We start from the raw sequence: 17,145 nt of genomic DNA on the forward strand, positions 1-17,145 counted from the left end.
ATGGTGACTAGAAATTAGTGAAGTTGAAATACAGGGCAATCAACTGATATTCTGGTGAAAAGAAGGGCTAGCTTGCATAACATCGTTAAATTAAAAATAAGGGGTTAATTCACTGCCAAGGAGTGCAGTGCAACAGTCAGGACATGAACCTGATACCTTGTTGGACCCACATGAAGAACTACCAACAAATTTAATGATACAACGGTCCAGATAGTTTAGTCTACCTTAAAAACACATTCCCTATAAGTAATGGTTAAACAGCTGTGTGCAACAAATCCAAAACAAAATCCATTTATCTGGTGCAATATCAAATTTTACAAATTTTAATGAGCAGACAGAGGCCTACTGTTTTAAAACATTAGATATTAAAACAAATTGAACAACATGCAAACAAGCATTTGTACTCACCGCACAATTCTGTATGACTGTAAACTGTCAAAGAGCAATAACCGTTTACGGACCTTCAGTTTACATGATGATACAAAATCGTAAACATTGTTTGGCTGCAGTGAGGCTACAGTGAATATGGTAATCCTCCTGGGGGAACACAAGCCTGTAACAGCGATGTGGAACAGACTTCTCAGGTGAACAGCATGGATTGAATAATTTATGACCAACCTCCTATTAATCTCTAAAACCACTACCAACCAGATATCACTGGAAAATAAGTCGTTATCAGTACATACATTTGTTGACAAAGATTTTATCATTATTGTTTTGAGGGTTCTTCCTCAGACTTGTGAAGAGATCCACTGTTTGGCATCAAGTGCTGACCATAAAGAAGAGTTAAAACCACAATTAACCATCAATTTTCACTCAGGAGCAAAAATCAGCCGTAAAACTCGAAAGAAATAACGATTTGATACATATGGTGATAATTATCGATTTCAAAAGATATGAAATTTTTTATTGTGATAACACATATTGTCCAGCCCTACATACAGATGAGATTGCAATATGAAATGTGCAGATCACAAACACACACAATGCTGGCGCAATGTTTGTCTACAGTCTACGGTTGCCTGCAAAAATGTTTGAGACTTCACTTAAAGACTGATGAAAAGGTCTTTATTAAGTTTTTAAAGAAAAACAACAAATTCAAATAAACCAGGTTTAAAAAAAAAAAAGAAAAAAAGAAGAGAAAAAGAATCAGTCAACCAAAATGGATCTTTCATTCTGCAGGTTGGATCCAGTCTTCTTCTGCTTCTTCTTCTTCTTCTTGTCCTCCTTAAACACGGGAGAACTCAGAAACTTGCTGTCGGTGAATTTGTCACCACGCCTAATTTTGCTGTTGCAAAAAAAGACATACAATGAAACTCACTGCAGTATTCAGGTATAATCAATACAGAAATAGGGCTGTGGCCTTAGTTTAGAGACAAGATGTGCTCACCTGTTGAGGGTCGGCTCCTTATAACTGACAACAACTCTTCGTCTCCGAGTTCTCCCACTATTTTCACTGTCTGGGGTTACAATGGTGTTGGTCAGTGAGGTTAAGACTCTTCCTGCTGCAAAACACAATCATTTTAAATTAAGTTGCCTTTCAATCCTTTTTAAACAAATGTAGCCCCCCAAAGGAACAAGAGGGTGAAATAGTATTTGCATGTTTCATATAACCACAAAACAAAAACTAAGAGCAGCCATGCCAAAACATACTTTCTTACTAACTTTTGGGTATCTAGCCATACAGATAGTTTTTTTTGTAACATATCTCCCTGAGATATCTGCCTTCAATTCAATGGGGATAAATGGATTTTTATGAAAAATGGTATGTAACAAAATCAACAGTCTCTTTCCAGAGTCAGTGTTTCTGTCACTCTGCATGATACAATCAAAACAGTCGCTAAATATTATTATTATGATGCCTGGGTATTCAACCTCACTACGTTTTTTGGTTTCAACCAAAATGTGTCCATAGAGCAGAATTTCAAGTTTCAGGGATTAAACATCTAGTCAGATTTGAAATTTTGTATCCTTATTTCTCTGATCAGATAGTTAAAATTTTCTTGTTGTCTCCACATTTAACATTTCAAACTTCAGCATCTTGTGAAATAAAGAAATGGGTTGAAAGAAAACATGTTTATATTTTTAAAAATAAATAATTAAAATAGATATAGTTTTGGTATCTGTACCGTAACTTATATTTTCAATTTTAGTGTCTATTCCTCCAGAGAAAAAAATAAAAAAACGTCCCTGGCTGAACCAACCCTTTCAAGCTAAAATCAGGACTGGCGACTTTACATCCATCAACAGAGTCTGGTAAAACACTAAAGAAAGCACATTATCTTCTAAACTCTACTGTTGAGAAAATGCGAAATGTTAAAACAGGTTGCAGGTGTACAGCTGACAATAACATCTGACTTAAGTGAGTAACAGCTTTCTCTGCACTCATTACCTGGCTGGTCAATGACACAGTCACTGCAGACCAACAACACTCAAGTGAAAAAAAAAAATTGTGACACTAGAAGACATGCTGGAGTTGTATGTGTATCTAGCTAATACTTACTCAAATAAAATTTAAAAAAAAGACACTATGTCTACCATACCTGGAGAGGCTTCAGTTGTGACAGCAATGGACTCCTCAATCACTGCTGCCCTGCCTGATGTTTGCCTCTTGGGACTAGCGAGTAAAGAGTCCACCTCAGTGGCAGTGCTGACATCTAGGGCCAGCCATGGTGGCATCTCGTCCGTCAGCAGGTCTCCCAGATTCTGGTGAATTGTTTCATCAGTGGTGTCCACCATGTGATTGCCGGCACTTGACACACTAGATGTCCTTGTGTTGTTTAGTGGAACATTATCTTGAGTTTTGTGCAAATAGACAACGAATGTCTCCCTTGAGTTTCTGGTTTTCGCGGGAGTATGCAGCTTGGATATGTTCCTACACCGTTTTGGATTCTGATCGTTGGGTTTTGAATATAAATCTTTAAAGATCTCATCCTTTTCACAGATGTCAGAATAGGAGTCTACCGTGTGGGAATCATCTTTATTTCTGTCAGGACCACCAATGCCATTGAGTGCTGAGGCATCGCTTAAGTCCCCAAGATAACGCGCTTCATCCTCAGATCTAAATCCTTTGTTGCGACGGCTACTTTTTCCCTTCTTTTTCCTGTCATTTAAATGATCAACACACTCCTCCCTCTGCATTGCTTTCTCCTTACAGGTTCGAATTGGTTCTTCTCTTCTGGCTTTTTTAGGTGTCTGAAACTCTGGTTCTGATGTGCAACCTTCATCCAGTGGCATTACTTCCTGGTTATCATTGCTACTCAAATCCTCTTGAGGGCTTCCTGAATCATGACAGGCCAGCCAAGGACGCTTACAGGAACTCTGCTTTTCCACTACAAAGGCTCTCTCCCTGGGCTTGTGTGGATTTGATTCTGAATGCTGCCAAACGACACTTACATCCGTGACCGTTGGATCTTGTGCTTCACAGTTGGAGGATCCTGTAGAAGGCATTAAGTCCTGCTCTGTCGCACAAACTTCTGGTGATGTGCTCAATGATGGGCTATCCCTGACCACTGAGATAACAAAAGTCCCTCTGTATTTTGATTTATGACTTTGCCCAGGATTTGTTACAGTCTTGGGTTCATGTTCTGACTCTGGACATGTGACATCACCTGCACACAACTGAAGCGCTCTGGGTAGTTCTTGGTCTTTGCTTGCTTTATATTGTCCCATAACTTCTTCTTCCACTTGATTATGGACCTGTAGCAGTTGGGATGGACTGCTCTCACTTTCATACAAAGGCAAAGTGACAAACGTTTTTGTGCTCACAGAAGACACCTTCCTGCCTTTAGTCCTGGACCTCCTGCATGTGATTTTGGATCTCATTTCTCCTGCAATATCTTTCTCTGGTGGTAATTTTACACTTTCACTGGCTATTGAGAACTGATTTTCAGGATCCATGAAATAATCATCCAGATCTGGTAAGACAATGCCACGGGACTCTGTTTTTGACATGGGGCAGTTACGGGATTTTAATTTCTCCTTCACTATTTCCTGATGGTTGCCAGCTTTAGACTTGCCCAACTTGGGTATGCGAGAAGTAGTGACACTTCTACACTGTGTTTTGTTTGACTGAAGTTCAAAAACCTCTGGGTCTCTAACATCCTCTGGTGCATGGTCATCGATCTGTAACACGTGCAGCTAGGAGCACTCTGAACCCCACGTAACCTAGAATCTGCAGAGTTCTTTACTTGTGGATTTTCAGTCACACTTGATCCACAGTCTTGTTCCTTGTTCTTCTTGCCTTTCAGGTTGCCAGAGCGGCCTGCTTTTTTGGCCTTAGTTTCCACAGTGATTATGTCAGCAGCATTACTTAGCGTCATCTCCATTGTTTCGTTCTGAAGCACAGTCTTCTCTTGTTTGTTACCATGCTCTGGTTCAGTTTCCATGACTGAGCTACTTGGAAGTGAATATCATCAGGTAGAGATGGCTTGGGTTTTTCACATCTGCTCACAGCTGATGCGGCTTGACTGTTCTGGAGACAGGGGTCTGACTTCATATCAAACTCAGATTGAGAGAATATCACTGAAAGCCTCTCTACTTCCTCCTGTAGGCTACTAGACGGACGGGAGGTTCCTGTCTGGGGAGCTTGTATAAGCTGGCTCGAAGGCCTTTTATCAGCATCTGTGAAAAACACATTATCAAAAACAAACAAATTACTTATTTCCAGGGAACTCTACATCAGTATATCAGGGTGGTTAATGGAAAATTATGACTAACATCAAAAATTCTCAGAAAGCTCCCTACCATTGCAACTATGAGTGGGGTTTCTGTGCCTTTTCTGGAAATTGAAGACATCTGCACAGATGTTTTTTTCAGGCAAGTCCGATGTTACTTTTTGGAGGGGACACAACACAGCGCCTGAAATTTCTGGCTGACAGGTAGCTGACCTGTAAGACTAATAACGGGAGTTAGGGAGGGGATAGGCGAGAAGCAAGACAGAAAAAGAAATAGCAGACGTCATTCACAGCTGACTAAAGCAAAAATGGTTCTTAATAAAAGTACAAATCAATCTGAAGACAGTATTTTCTCACCTTCCCATTACAAGATTTTCTTTATCGATGTCGCCAGTTGAGGTCTTGTCTTCCTCTGATGGTTTGGGAAGATCCTGTGGGTAATAATTACATGTTGCTAGGAATTTTCTACTAATATCATTAAATGTGTGTGAATTTGGTTAGGTAGCAGTCTTACTTTTGCAACATGTTGAAGAATTGAAAATTAAAAATTGGTTCCTACTTATATCAGAATAGAGCATGTTTTCTCTTGAGGAGAGGAAAACCATTGTGAAATCGTCATGTCTGTGCTTGACTATGATGATATACTGTTCTGTTGAAGGTATTTTGCTCATTCTACTTAAAAATAACATGATGTCTGTTTTTTGTATGCATGTGCTTGTGTGTGATTGACTATGTTGTGTGTTTTCCTCTCTGTAACCATTTCCTCTGATGTACTGAGGTCTATCGTGCAAAACACATCTTGTGACAGTGAGATCACCTGGCTAAATAAAGGTTATACACACTTCCACACCCTGAGATGCCACCTGAGGGATGTGCAATAGCTTAATATCGGTTGCTTACCATCTTTCCATATATTACTATCCTGAGAAAATAGTCAAGAGTTGTCATGGTTTGCTGTTCTCAAGTCTCATTTGGACAAACATCAATTTTTTTACTTTGTCATGGTATTTTCAATATTTCAGCAAATACTGTAAAATATTGATATCCAGATAATGCTATGGTCATTTTCATTGTAATTTCGTTTCATAGTGCCTACCCTTACGCAACAAACCTGCCTTACAAAACAGAAAGGGTTAATATTTAGTGAGAGGACTCCTTACACTGTCAGAGAATAGTTCAGACACCATGTCCAAGTGCTGCAGAGTGCTGCTTTGGAGGTTTTTCAAGATGAGAAGCTGTGAAAGAAAAAGAAGATGAACTGCAGTCAATATAACAGGACATTTCTGAGAAAATCTGTTCAGTATAACCAATGCTTGTATGGTCAGAAATTAATTGCCTTAAAGTGGTCACATTTTGCTCATTTTCTGGTTCATCATTGTATTTAGGGGTTGTACCACAACAGGTTTTACATGGTTTCATTTTCAAAAACCACCATATTTTTTGTCATACTGCACATTGCTGCAGCTCCTCTTTTCACCCTGTGTTGAACGCTTTGTTTTAGCTATGGAGGTATGCATCGGATTTCTAATAGATCTTTGTTGGCAGTTGCACATGCGCAGTACCTAGTTAAGGACTACTAGCTAATCAGAAGCAGAGTAGGCCGTGCCCTGAAAAGCCGGTAAACACGGCTACGGTTCAGCTGTACATTTTCCCCCTACCAGCTTAGCAACATGGACTGAAGCAAGAGTTTCAGAGTGAGTTATTAATCTGTAACAAATGTATCTTTCATCCATAAAGTTTTAACTGAGCTCTGTCTCTACACAGTAACAACTTTATGTCCACTGACTGCTTGGAGGGTAGCTAGTGTTTGGAAGGTAGAGGAGAGGCAGCAGGCAGACGTCTTGTCACTGTGTGCTGCAGCTCAGAGTGTTTTCAAACTGTGTTTGTTGAGGGTGTGTCGGACTAGCCGCTAGGCGAGCATTATAACGTGCATTTTTGTGATGTCGGCATAAAGTGGAAGAAAAGGCTGGACTACAAACGAGCTGTTTTCACGCAGTTCAGACCAGTGTTTTATGTGGGAGATGGGAACTACCTTTGCGGTGGCTTTTTTACTTTGCAAACCTATTACATGCACAAAAAAGGTATAAATAAAGGAGAGGGAAAAAGCTAAAAAAAAGCATAATATGACCTCTTTGATATGCCTTGATGTTATCTACTACACTTTAATAATTTTACACAAACAACAAACTAACCAGTTTCCTGTGCTTGTATTTCCTGGTGGCCAGTTCAAAATACAAAGCCTCCACTTGCTTCTTAAGGTACACATTCTCCTTCTCCATTTGCCTGCTCCTCTCCTTCTGGGCCCCCAAAGCAACAGCCAGGGCCCTGTTGTTGTTCTTCAAAGAGACCTTGAAGAAGGAGGAGGTGTCTGGTGTGGCCACGAAATAGCATCACAGTATTATTTTTCGGCAGTTGAATAATTTAACATTTTCTCTCACTGTCCAATAGGGCTGGGTGATATGGCCAAAAATGTTATCACAATAAAAAACAAAATCATATAATTCAGTATCTATAATTATCACAATAAATGTCAAATCATTATTTATTTCAAGATTACAGGCTGATGTTTGCTCTTGAGTGAAAGTTTGAGAAACCATTGTCCAAAACAACAAAACTTAATAGAAAGATTAAGGGCCAATTTGTTCGCTAAAACATTTATTGAATTTGTTAGTGTTTTATTACATTGAAGAAATTTCTATTGCGATAATTATTATTATTGCTTTATTGCCCAGCCCTAATGTCCACAAAGCTATTGCATATTATGCTTGTATACGTTATGGCACATAAATATTAGTTTGTAAAATAAGTTCAAATGAATGACAGACTCACTGAGAATCTTGTTTTTGATCTTAGATGCTGCAGCTGAAGTCTGCTTGGAAGGCTTTAAAGATGTCATTGTGCTAACAGGTAACATGACCAGATGAACTAGCTGAACAGCTGAGTCAGTGATGAAACAAATAGCCTGAAAGAAAACAAACGTGTTAGCTTTTGTACACAAATGATTTAGCCACAGCCAGCCTTTGTCTCACGTTGATTTTGATGTTTTGTTGATCCGATTGGGCTTAACCACACACATTAACAAGTAACGTTATCCACACAATGCATAGGTTAACGTTAACTTACTCATCTAACTAATTAATTCAATTACAAACCGACTCAATAAGTTAAAGCTAGCACTCACCTGATAGCCCTTAGGAGGGATAACTAAGAGAGGAACTAACAGAGAAAGCGTAGGTAATTAACTTTGCTGAAAAACTGTAAAGATGTTGTTCATTTTGTCGTCAAAACGTTAGCTAACTTAACTTACTTGAAAGGCAACCTATGTTAACTGGTGTAACGTTAACCGGTGGCGTCTCTAGCACGTTACTCCTGAAATTTGGACAAAGCTTACCGTAATTAAACGTGATCCCTGGGTAGACTAAACCTCTTGGAAACACATGTCCTTGTTAATGATCGTGAATTAATAGAAGAAAGCTCATAATGAACTGACTGCTAGTTGAACGTATCTGTTAAACGCTGCTGATTCCAGTTTAAACAAAAACAGAAAGTCCGCCGTATCTCTGCGCAAGCGCACGGAGGCGGGGTCTAGATACCGCGGGCCAATCAGAAACGAATAAATTGTAAATGAGGTCTGAATGAGGTTACTGGCTATTCACGTGGTGTCGGAATAATCGGAAAAATGAATGTCCGACTGGGAAAATTCACGCGAACGCCCCCTTAACTCGGAACGACAACAATTTCGAAAGACAGAAAAAGAAAAAAGAAAATTTTGGTGCACGAGTGGCAGAGTTGTTGACGTCATACACGTAGAAACATAGCGGACAAGATTAATCAAAGCAACGTTTGATTAATGGTGCAAAATGTGCAAACGTGTCATTTGTGAGAGGGTGTTTGGATAGAACTTTTAGTTTGTTGTCCATATAGCGAGACCTTGTGACCTAGAATAATTAGGAAAGTTATTTATCAGGATTAGCGTTAGGAAGAATGACTTCACAATTCGGGAAATGGGACAATCCGAGGAGCACGAGAATGCACTATTAGGCTCTTCAGGCAGACCCAGCTTCCAAGCTGTTCAGGCTGAAACAAGCTGCTCCGTCAATCAGATGTTGAATTGGTAATCTTATGATGAAGATGTTGTAGGGTGTTGTATTATACCAGCCACAGCGAGCGTGTGTGAGAGTGAGACTTGCTATTATTAAGTGAAGTGAATAGAAAAGAGATGGAACAAACAAGTGACAAGTGGTTATATTTCATATGCATAAATGCAGATTTATAGGTAAAAAGCCAAACTTCTTGGGGGGTTTTTACAAAGAAGGTCAAACAGTACATTGAACCATTGATTGAGCTGCTATTCTATAAATTCAAAGGCTGTTAAAACTCTTACCTGTTTTTTGTTTAGATTCAGGATTCAAGATTCCTTTTAATTGTCATTCAGCAAAACAAAGGAATCTGTCAAGCCTGAACACATTTGCATAATAAAGTCCAGTTTAGTGGTGAGTAGAGTTGTGTTCAGCAGTCTGATTGCAGCTGGGTAGAAGCTGTTTTTGTACCTGCAGTGCTGCAACACAGGCTGCAGTATCTCCTTCTGAGGGCAAGAGGGAGAACAGACTGACAGAATCCTTCTATCTCACTACAAACCATAGAATATACTCTGTTAATCGTCATTTTGTGACACAAAAAAAACAATCATTTATGTCAATAAACAAGCAGTCCCCATAATACACCAAATTATAAATCTACATGAGCGCCAAAATAATAACTTTGCCCTATTGTCTATAATACATTCAAACTTGCTTTATTAGCATGGCCATAGTTAAGTACAGTTTAACCAAAGTAGGTTGCACATGGTTGAAGTTTAGTAATTATGATGATTCTGAATGTAAGGACAAAAAAAGACAACAGATTGTTTACCCATTTATACACTGCTTATACTATACATACGATACAACATGCAATAAACTACACACATCTACATAACTACACTACATAGTAATGAAAGAAAAACAAATATATATATAATATAATAGATAGAGAGATAGTTCATTAATCCTCCCAGTGCAAAATTATACTGCAGTCAAGTCCCATAAATGACAAAATAATAAGATAAGGAGATAGGGGCTTGTAAGAAAAAAAGTACTTACAGTTATAAATATAATATATTTATCTGCCTGTCTGTCTGTCTAAGAGAAAAAGAGAGGAATCCAATTTTTAGGGAGCTCAGTATAGTCTTAGACGTGTCAGATTTTCTCCTAGTAAATATATAATTGTGGCTGAAATTCTTGGCATTTAAGTAGTACCTTTGTGCTTATGGCTTTATACAAGCTGCAGAGCTTCAGTAAATTATTGCTCGGACTCTTATTGATCACACAGTTGTATTTTCTCTGATTTGATTTGATTTTCTCTGATTCCCACCGCGACATATCCATCAATGTGTCCCTGAGTAAGATACTTAACCCCAAGTTGCTTCAGAGGCAATTGCAAGTCATTTACAGTCATTTAAATGAGTAAATGTAATTGAATGTAATGTCGACTAGGATTGTAGACAACAAAAACAGTGAGCAAGTGTAGGCTACTACTAGACTACAGTAAAAGGCAATTTATCTGTTTTAAAATCTACTCACATGGTTTTGAATAATGATATCTAGATGGCATCCTATCCTAACAGAGTGGTTCAATCGATATTTCTGAGTGTGAGCCCTGCTGTCTTGTCTCCTGATCACAACAGTTGGATTCAGTGCAGGGCTCGATTCGTCAGGTCTGTCTGTGAACGGGCGGCTAGGGGGGGAAATTGTCTCACGGGAGTCGGCTTTTTGTCAGGTGCTTTTACAGATGTCTTCGAAGTCGGACTGCTTCATACATTGATGTCAAACTCATACAATGAACGGGTAATTCGCACGTTATGCTGTCATGGCAAATCAGTCATGTCTCATGTGTGTAAACTTCTCCTAACAGGACCGTCGTTGCAGCCAACCGGCTAGTTAGCATAGGAGGCTAACGGCTTATATACACATTCACATCGTTGAGCTAGTTGGCTAACGTTAGCTAACTCTAATTTAGTTAAGTTAGTTTGTGTTTCAAGTGCTTGCCGCCAATGACACACTCATTTATTAAAAGTTGCGTAAGTTTGTTCGTAAATGTCACATTTACGCTGACATATAATTGTAAGCTAACGTTAGCTGAACTGCCCACTGTTGATAGCCAGCTTACGAGCCAGTTGCTAGCTAACTAAGACAACATCCGCTGGTTGAAATATTGAAACGTTGTGGCGGGGTCGTTACCAGTCTAGAGACTATCAAGTGATTAAGATTATCAAGATTATCCTGTGTGCACTAGCTACGTGTGTGATAAGATGGAGGGCTTCTTCCTTAACTGTGAAATGGTAAATACACAGTATAGTCATGCCACGGCCTGTTATGATCACATGATGAGGTGGAGAATGTGATGCTGCTACTTCTGCTATTTCCTCTACTTCATGATCTAAAATGGCATGCATTGCACACTCAAAGTCTGTAGCTTTCTTCAAAGGGTAAGTCTAGAAGAGATTTAAATGGGTGTCCTTTATACAGGGGTAGTTAAATGAACATGAAATGAAAGTTTGAGTGAAGGGTGGGATGGTGTTATCTCATCTAATCAATCAATCAGTCAGTTCATCTGTCATTTGAGTTAATTGTTCAGACAGTCCAGTGATATTCAATCCAGTACTATAGCTGGTTCAGGATTCGTTTGTAACATTAGTGTGTGGGTTATTAAAAATATGTAATTTTCTTTGGATGCTGGTAAACTAAAGTCAGAATCATATTTATTGTAAATTTTCACATGTGGATTTGACTTGGTATTTTGGTGCTTACTTGAACATAAATATAGAAAAATTAAAGCGATCAAAAATTTGCAAGTAGGACTATGGCAAATATGAAAAAGAAATAAAGTAAAAAATGTACAGTATATTGAAACTCTGTTTCCTGGAAAAACAGAATCACAGAAAGAAATGTCATTTTCCCCCTAGCATGTTTTAGAAAAGTTGTTCTTCAGTTGTTAAAGGAAGCGTAAAAGGTTTAACCGGTTTCCCTGAAATGTTGTCTTCATTGTTGTAAGGTGTGGTATTTCATCACATGGTTAATGCAGTTCATTGGTTATAGTTTAGTTTGTATCGGGCCGCTAGCATGATGACTATCACATGTTTTCCTGAGTGAGCTTATAAAGCTGAAATTCTGTTTAATAACTGGTGCTCTTTAGTGATTAAGCTTCCTGCAGTTGCATTTCCTATGAGGTCATTTGCTTTGCCACATGTTTGCAACCACTATTTCATTTTGTTCACTGTTTCCTCTTGTTTGTACATAACAGAATGGTCAAAGTATTTGGTGAGGATCAGTCTGGCTTATATTTAACTTAACAAACCGTTAGATCAGTGGTCCACTCCACAGCGTACCAGAGGGCTGAGTGCTTTGGCCAGTGTTTTTTTTACTGTACTGACTGTGATACCCCTTACTCACTAAGTTAGTGCCAGTTCTCTGATTTTCTGTCAATAAATGACATAATAATAAAAGTCATTTGAAAGTACAGCTGGGCGATCTGGTCAAAAATGTTATCACGCTAAAAAGTGTCATCAGTCTATATCGATAATTATCACCATAAATGTCAAATCCGTATTTCTTTCAAGTTTAAAGGCTGATTTTGAATTGTGATTTCAAAGTTTTCTTTAAGGTCAGAACAAATACTCGATGCCAAACAGTGGATCACTTCACAAATCTGAGGTACAGCAGTCAAACCTATTATATTAAAATCTTTTTTCAACAAATATGCATGAGCAAAATTAAATAAAATCTTTTTTCAGTCCGTTTTCTTCAACAAAATACATATCTTAATAGGAAAATGACGTGCCAAATTGTTTGTGATTTAAATTAATTAAATCAAATATTTATTTAACATTTGTTATATTGCGATAATTAAATGTATTGTTTTATTGCCCGGCCCTATTTGAAAGTGAACACTTATCAACATCAAGAAATATGATATCAGTTGCTAGAAACGAACAGCTGCTGCAACCTGGCAACTGTGGTGAGTTATTTCTGTGTATAGAGCAAGGAAGATGAAAGAAACTTCATGCTGATGGTGTGAAAACACAGAGGTTGTTAAGGATGCTTATTACCATAACTTATTTTAAAGCAGACCTAATCTGCCCACTGACTGTTGCTTGTCTACGAGATGAACTCGGTGATGCTGTCACAATTGGATACACCATGTAAGGACAGTTGATCAGATACATGTGCTTAAGATATTTTTTGCCTCTCTAGCAGGACTAGCAGTGACATGGCTGCTGATGACAAGTCCTCGTCTTCATCCTCAACGGACTGGAGCGTCGAGCCGCCCATCCTCTCGCCCAGCAGCCCCTCCCACCTGACCCACTTCAAACCCCTGACTCCAGAGCAGGATGAGCCTCCCCTCCGCTCGGCATACAGCTCGTTTGTCAACCTGTTTCGTTTCAACAACAAAGGTCAGTGACACGCACACACAACACAAACATCTAGATGGAGTTAAGAATATAGCCCCATTATATACCAATGTTTTGTTTTGCTAAAGCCCCTAGGGTCACTTTTGTTCACACTACTGTGTTGATGCCAGGTTTGATGGTGACGTGTAGTAGAGCTGCAACAATTAGTGGATTAATTGATTAGTTGTAAACTATTAAATTAATCACCAACTATTTTGATAAATCGAGTCTCTTTTTAAAAGAAAGAATGTCCAAATTCTCTAATTTCAGCTTCTTAAATGTAAATATTATCTGGTTTCTTTATGACAGTAAACTTAATATATTTGGGCTATGGACAAAGGAAGGGCTCATCACCTTGGGTTTTCACAACTCTCTTGACAAAAGTAGAAAAAATAATGGACAGATTAATCGATAATGAAAATAATTGTTAGTCGCAGCACTAATGTGTAGATGATCCAGGGGACGCTCCAACACCACCACCTCTCACCTAGGGCTGGGCAATAAATCAATAATGATAATTATTGCAATATAATTTTCCTCAATAACAATATAACAAATGTTCAATATCGCCAATAAATGTTTTTATTTAATTCATTTTTGTCACGAACGAATTAGCACTTAATTTTTCTATTAAGATTTTTATTTTTTTGAGGAAAAGGGCCTGAAAAAAGATTTACTTTATCATATTTTTTGACTAAATTTGGTAAGAGAGGTAACAGAGAGGAGGCAATATAACGTCAACTCTACAAAAAAACTAAAAAAGATCCTTAGACCTTTTTTCTGATGCTCTGAAGTGACTATTATGTTATATTACTAAGTAAAAGGGCAGTGCTGTATTTGTTGATCTTTAATAAAGCTTCCTGCATTATATTGTATTTTAGTCACTACAGTACGAGAAAGTTAAGTATGTAAGACAAAAACACATCAAGCATTACAGAAAGTTAAAACCTATCCTGAGCAGTTTTTAACAGAAGTCAGAGCAATTAACCAAAGTCTTGTGAAGTCATGTGAGAGAAATCGTCGCCTGGACCAATGCCAGGAAACGGTGAGCCATGAGTCACGTGTTTGCAGTCCTGCACACAATAAGGGCCTCACACTGACATTTCTTAGATGAGATTCGAAGAGGAGTACTGTACTTTATATAAGAAGAGATAGAAACAGAAAATGTTTGTCAAAATTACTTTATGTAAAGTGTTACTTTACAGTATGTTTGTAACTTAAATTTGAATACATTATTTGTGCTGCAGCCAAATTATTTCTTTCAGTAGTTCTTTTTAATCTGTATAAGGTTGTTTTTGTTTTGTTTTTAATTTCCATCACATTTCAATGTATTTTTTCAAAATGCCAAACGTTATTTCATTTATAATTTATTATTTATAACTGAGATAGAATCAAGCAATTCTCCGTTAAGACAGACCTAGATGTTTAATCGATTATTGAAAAATAAAATCAACTATTTAAGCAAGTTAGTATTGATTAATTTTGTATTGACCAATAGTTACAGCACTTTTAAATCTAAATCTAATAAAAAAAATATGTTCTCAAGTATTTAAGATTTTACACTCTGAAATATTTAGGTAAAATAGTAGGTAATGAAATACCCAAAACGTGTGTTGTGCTATATTTAGGTAACCGGAAACAGGAAAATGTAAAACATGATTACTGATATGTTTTTAAAATTTTATTAGCAGTAACAAAAAGTAAATCACGAGGAGCAGGTGCAAAGAGCATGTATTTACCTCACTGACACTAATTTACATGCTTCTTTTGTAATTAGCAGAAAGAAAAGCATACAAATGTATTAGTTGTGTGTGTATAAATGTACAGTTGGATAGTTAATTCCTGTTTGATTTGAGCAAATAAACGTAACATAACAGTCCTTTCAACCCTACGCTGCACATGAACTTTAATTTGTTAAGGTTATATATTTATTATTTGTTGACAAAACGCTTCATTTCTTCTTCACTTTGTGTGTGTGTGTGTGTGTGTGTAGAGGAGGGACGTCCTCCTTCAACAGTTTCAGAGAAGCCAGATGTGCCATCCCCTTCTCTGCAGTCAGAGAGGAGGAGCTGGTCCTCCAGTCCTTCTCACTCCCTCTACGGTTCCAGAACGGTTCGGAAACAGCAACCAGACCCTCTCCGCCGTACCTCCACTGCCTCTGGTAAAAACTCACACAGTACAATGGTGATATTTAAGACTTGTATGTGTTGTCTCCGGTAGGAAACAGGTTTGTGATGGATATTCTTATTGTATAGATATTCTGTTTTTTGGCTTCACCAACATTTTCAGCGATTGGAGTAAGGTATTCTCCAAAAGTAGTGATTAGTCAGTCTTGCAAAATATTTGCAGCTCCTTTAAGTGTTCATGCACAGTATGTGCTCTTTTTAAACTGGCAAATTAGTCATATAAACTTATATACATGGATTAGATTGAGGGATAAATGTATAAAAAATTATTTTATTCCATCTGGCATTAACAGTGTCTTTCTTAAACTTAAGGAAACCTAGCAATTTACTTTTGCTTCACACATTTGTTGATTGCATTGTCTGTAATCTAAAACTCCATCAAAGCCTCTGTCTTGTAATGAATAAACTAATCAGAGGCCACTGATAACACCATGGACTATGTCTTACTTCATCGTCAAGCTTTCCTGAGAGGTGAGAAAGAATGAGTTGTTTTTATCCTTTGCTTTTAATTCATTGGGTTACTACAAATTCAACAAGTTGGTAGGACAGAAGTGAAGAGTTTAATTCAAAGACTTAATCATAAAGTTCACTTCAATATCTCCTACACAGATTTAGAAAGCTCTGTAATCTTTCAAATCTATGTCTTTCCCAAATCTTGCATAGTTATTGGAGAGATATTGTTGAACTATCCACTATTTAGGACTATTTTGTTACTATTATGCTATGAAAATTATTTTTCATATATAGACTATATGGCATTATATGCAGCAGCAAGACATATTTATGAGGAAATCCAAATACTGTTGAAATAGAGAAACAAGTGCTGTAAAATAAAAGAGAATTTCAGATCCTCTGGTGATTATTTTTTTGTTAAAAGAGGAGTGTACCACATTATGTTTGTTTTTTCATGCGCTCAAGGTTTTGAAGTGTTTTATTCCAGGTTTAGCTTAGTTTTGGAAATAAAACAATGGTGATTGTTTTACATGTTTGTATTTCTCTGCATAGATAAAACCTGCTCTTTTAAATAGAAGAGAACTGGCAGGGAAGTTCTGTTTGCATTTCATATTTTATTTTTCAGAGGTATCCGCAAAAGACAGGAGCAGATGTGCGAGACAGACTTGAAAACAAACTAAATATATTATGTTTGGGGTTTGAAAAATATTTAGTTTTTAAAAACATCCGAGAGATGAATGCTTGTACAGGCTGTAACATCCGTTCTCATGTCTTTTCTGATTACAGTGGATTGGCCAGGTGAGGGCTCTTCTGCACTGTGTGGTTTCCTTAAAGATGCTTTTGAGCTTGACTGAGACAACTCGGTCTGATCGAATGGCATTACACAAAGTCTTTTGTGTGTGTCTGAGTGCATGCGAGTGTGCGCGTGGGCTTGATATTTGCATTTTCAATGAAGCACTTTCTGTTAGTCTTTGGTTTGCCCTAATGTTTGCCACTCGGGTACTAATAATTGGAATGGTATTTGTGATGAATTATTTTAAAGCTAACATTTATATTCAACATGTTTTTGTTTCTTGCCAAGTTTTTTTAATGATCGCATCATGTGTTATTTTATACACATTTGCAACTTTTAAGGAAGCTATTCATGAGATGTTAAAGTGCATTGTCAAATGTTTGTCACTTAGCTGTCATGGTTAAATGAAGAGGAATTCATTTGTTGTCACCTTACATTCAGTATATTTTTTGAAAAAGGCATATTTGACAATGCAGCAGGATTGAATGTAAAGAACAAGTGATCTTTTTTCAGTGATTTTATTTGTGCTCTGTGCGTTTGTGTGTTTTT

The 17,145-nt window shown here is 37.6% G+C and overlaps 2 protein-coding genes across 9 annotated transcripts in view; one reads left to right on the top strand and one right to left on the bottom strand.

Annotated features, from left to right (window-relative positions):
• Positions 1 to 878: 878 nt before the first annotated feature.
• Positions 879 to 8,224, bottom strand: si:dkey-57a22.11 (uncharacterized protein LOC569865 homolog). 4 transcript variants are annotated; one of them, XM_038721333.1, is made up of 10 exons: positions 8,068 to 8,218; positions 7,858 to 7,892; positions 7,506 to 7,638; positions 6,869 to 7,044; positions 5,837 to 5,911; positions 5,034 to 5,107; positions 4,747 to 4,897; positions 2,544 to 4,623; positions 1,391 to 1,505; positions 879 to 1,288 (listed from the first exon to the last, which is right to left on the bottom strand). In XM_038721333.1, exons 8-10 carry the CDS (start codon positions 3,952 to 3,954, stop codon positions 1,150 to 1,152), a joined length of 1,665 nt encoding a protein of 554 aa, XP_038577261.1. In that variant the 5' UTR covers positions 3,955 to 4,623; positions 4,747 to 4,897; positions 5,034 to 5,107; positions 5,837 to 5,911; positions 6,869 to 7,044; positions 7,506 to 7,638; positions 7,858 to 7,892; positions 8,068 to 8,218; the 3' UTR covers positions 879 to 1,149. The 4 variants fall into 4 exon arrangements, with proteins under 4 accessions (XP_038577261.1, XP_038577262.1, XP_038577263.1 ...); XM_038721334.1 differs by lacking the exon at positions 8,068 to 8,218 and adding an exon at positions 7,984 to 8,040; XM_038721335.1 differs by lacking the exon at positions 7,858 to 7,892 and having other exon boundaries at positions 1,391 to 1,460; positions 8,068 to 8,224.
• A 2,193-nt stretch (positions 8,225 to 10,417) lies between these two features.
• Positions 10,418 to 17,145, top strand: part of pikfyve (phosphoinositide kinase, FYVE finger containing) — a 28,966-nt gene continuing 22,238 nt past the window's right edge. For 2 of the 5 annotated variants that reach the window (XM_038721336.1, XM_038721341.1), the window contains exons 1-3: positions 10,418 to 10,561; positions 12,968 to 13,167; positions 15,158 to 15,325. In XM_038721336.1, coding sequence (XP_038577264.1) covers positions 10,554 to 10,561; positions 12,968 to 13,167; positions 15,158 to 15,325 — 376 coding nt within the window. In that variant the 5' untranslated portion in view covers positions 10,418 to 10,553. Of the gene's footprint in view, positions 10,562 to 12,366; positions 12,428 to 12,967; positions 13,168 to 15,157; positions 15,326 to 17,145 lie in introns of all 5 variants that reach the window. The other 3 variants (XM_038721339.1, XM_038721340.1, XM_038721338.1) reach the window with 3 other exon arrangements.

Source organism: Micropterus salmoides, unplaced genomic scaffold (assembly GCF_014851395.1).
Source record: "Micropterus salmoides isolate LMB-PRFRI ecotype aquatic unplaced genomic scaffold, ASM1485139v1 Ms_hic_scaffold_15, whole genome shotgun sequence".
NCBI classification, from domain to species: Eukaryota; Metazoa; Chordata; class Actinopteri; order Centrarchiformes; family Centrarchidae; genus Micropterus; species Micropterus salmoides.

Excerpts from the sequence above, each read along its gene's own strand:
- si:dkey-57a22.11 (XM_038721332.1), bottom strand. The coding sequence starts at position 3,954 with ATGTCAAAAACAGAGTCCCGTGGCATTGTCTTACCAGATCTGGATGAT. Across the intron at positions 1,506-2,543 it reads CACAACTGAAGCCTCTCCAG|CAGGAAGAGTCTTAACCTCA; the intron begins GTATGGTAGACA and ends TGTGTTTTGCAG. Across the intron at positions 1,289-1,390 it reads AAGGAGCCGACCCTCAACAG|CAAAATTAGGCGTGGTGACA; the intron begins GTGAGCACATCT and ends TTTTTGCAACAG.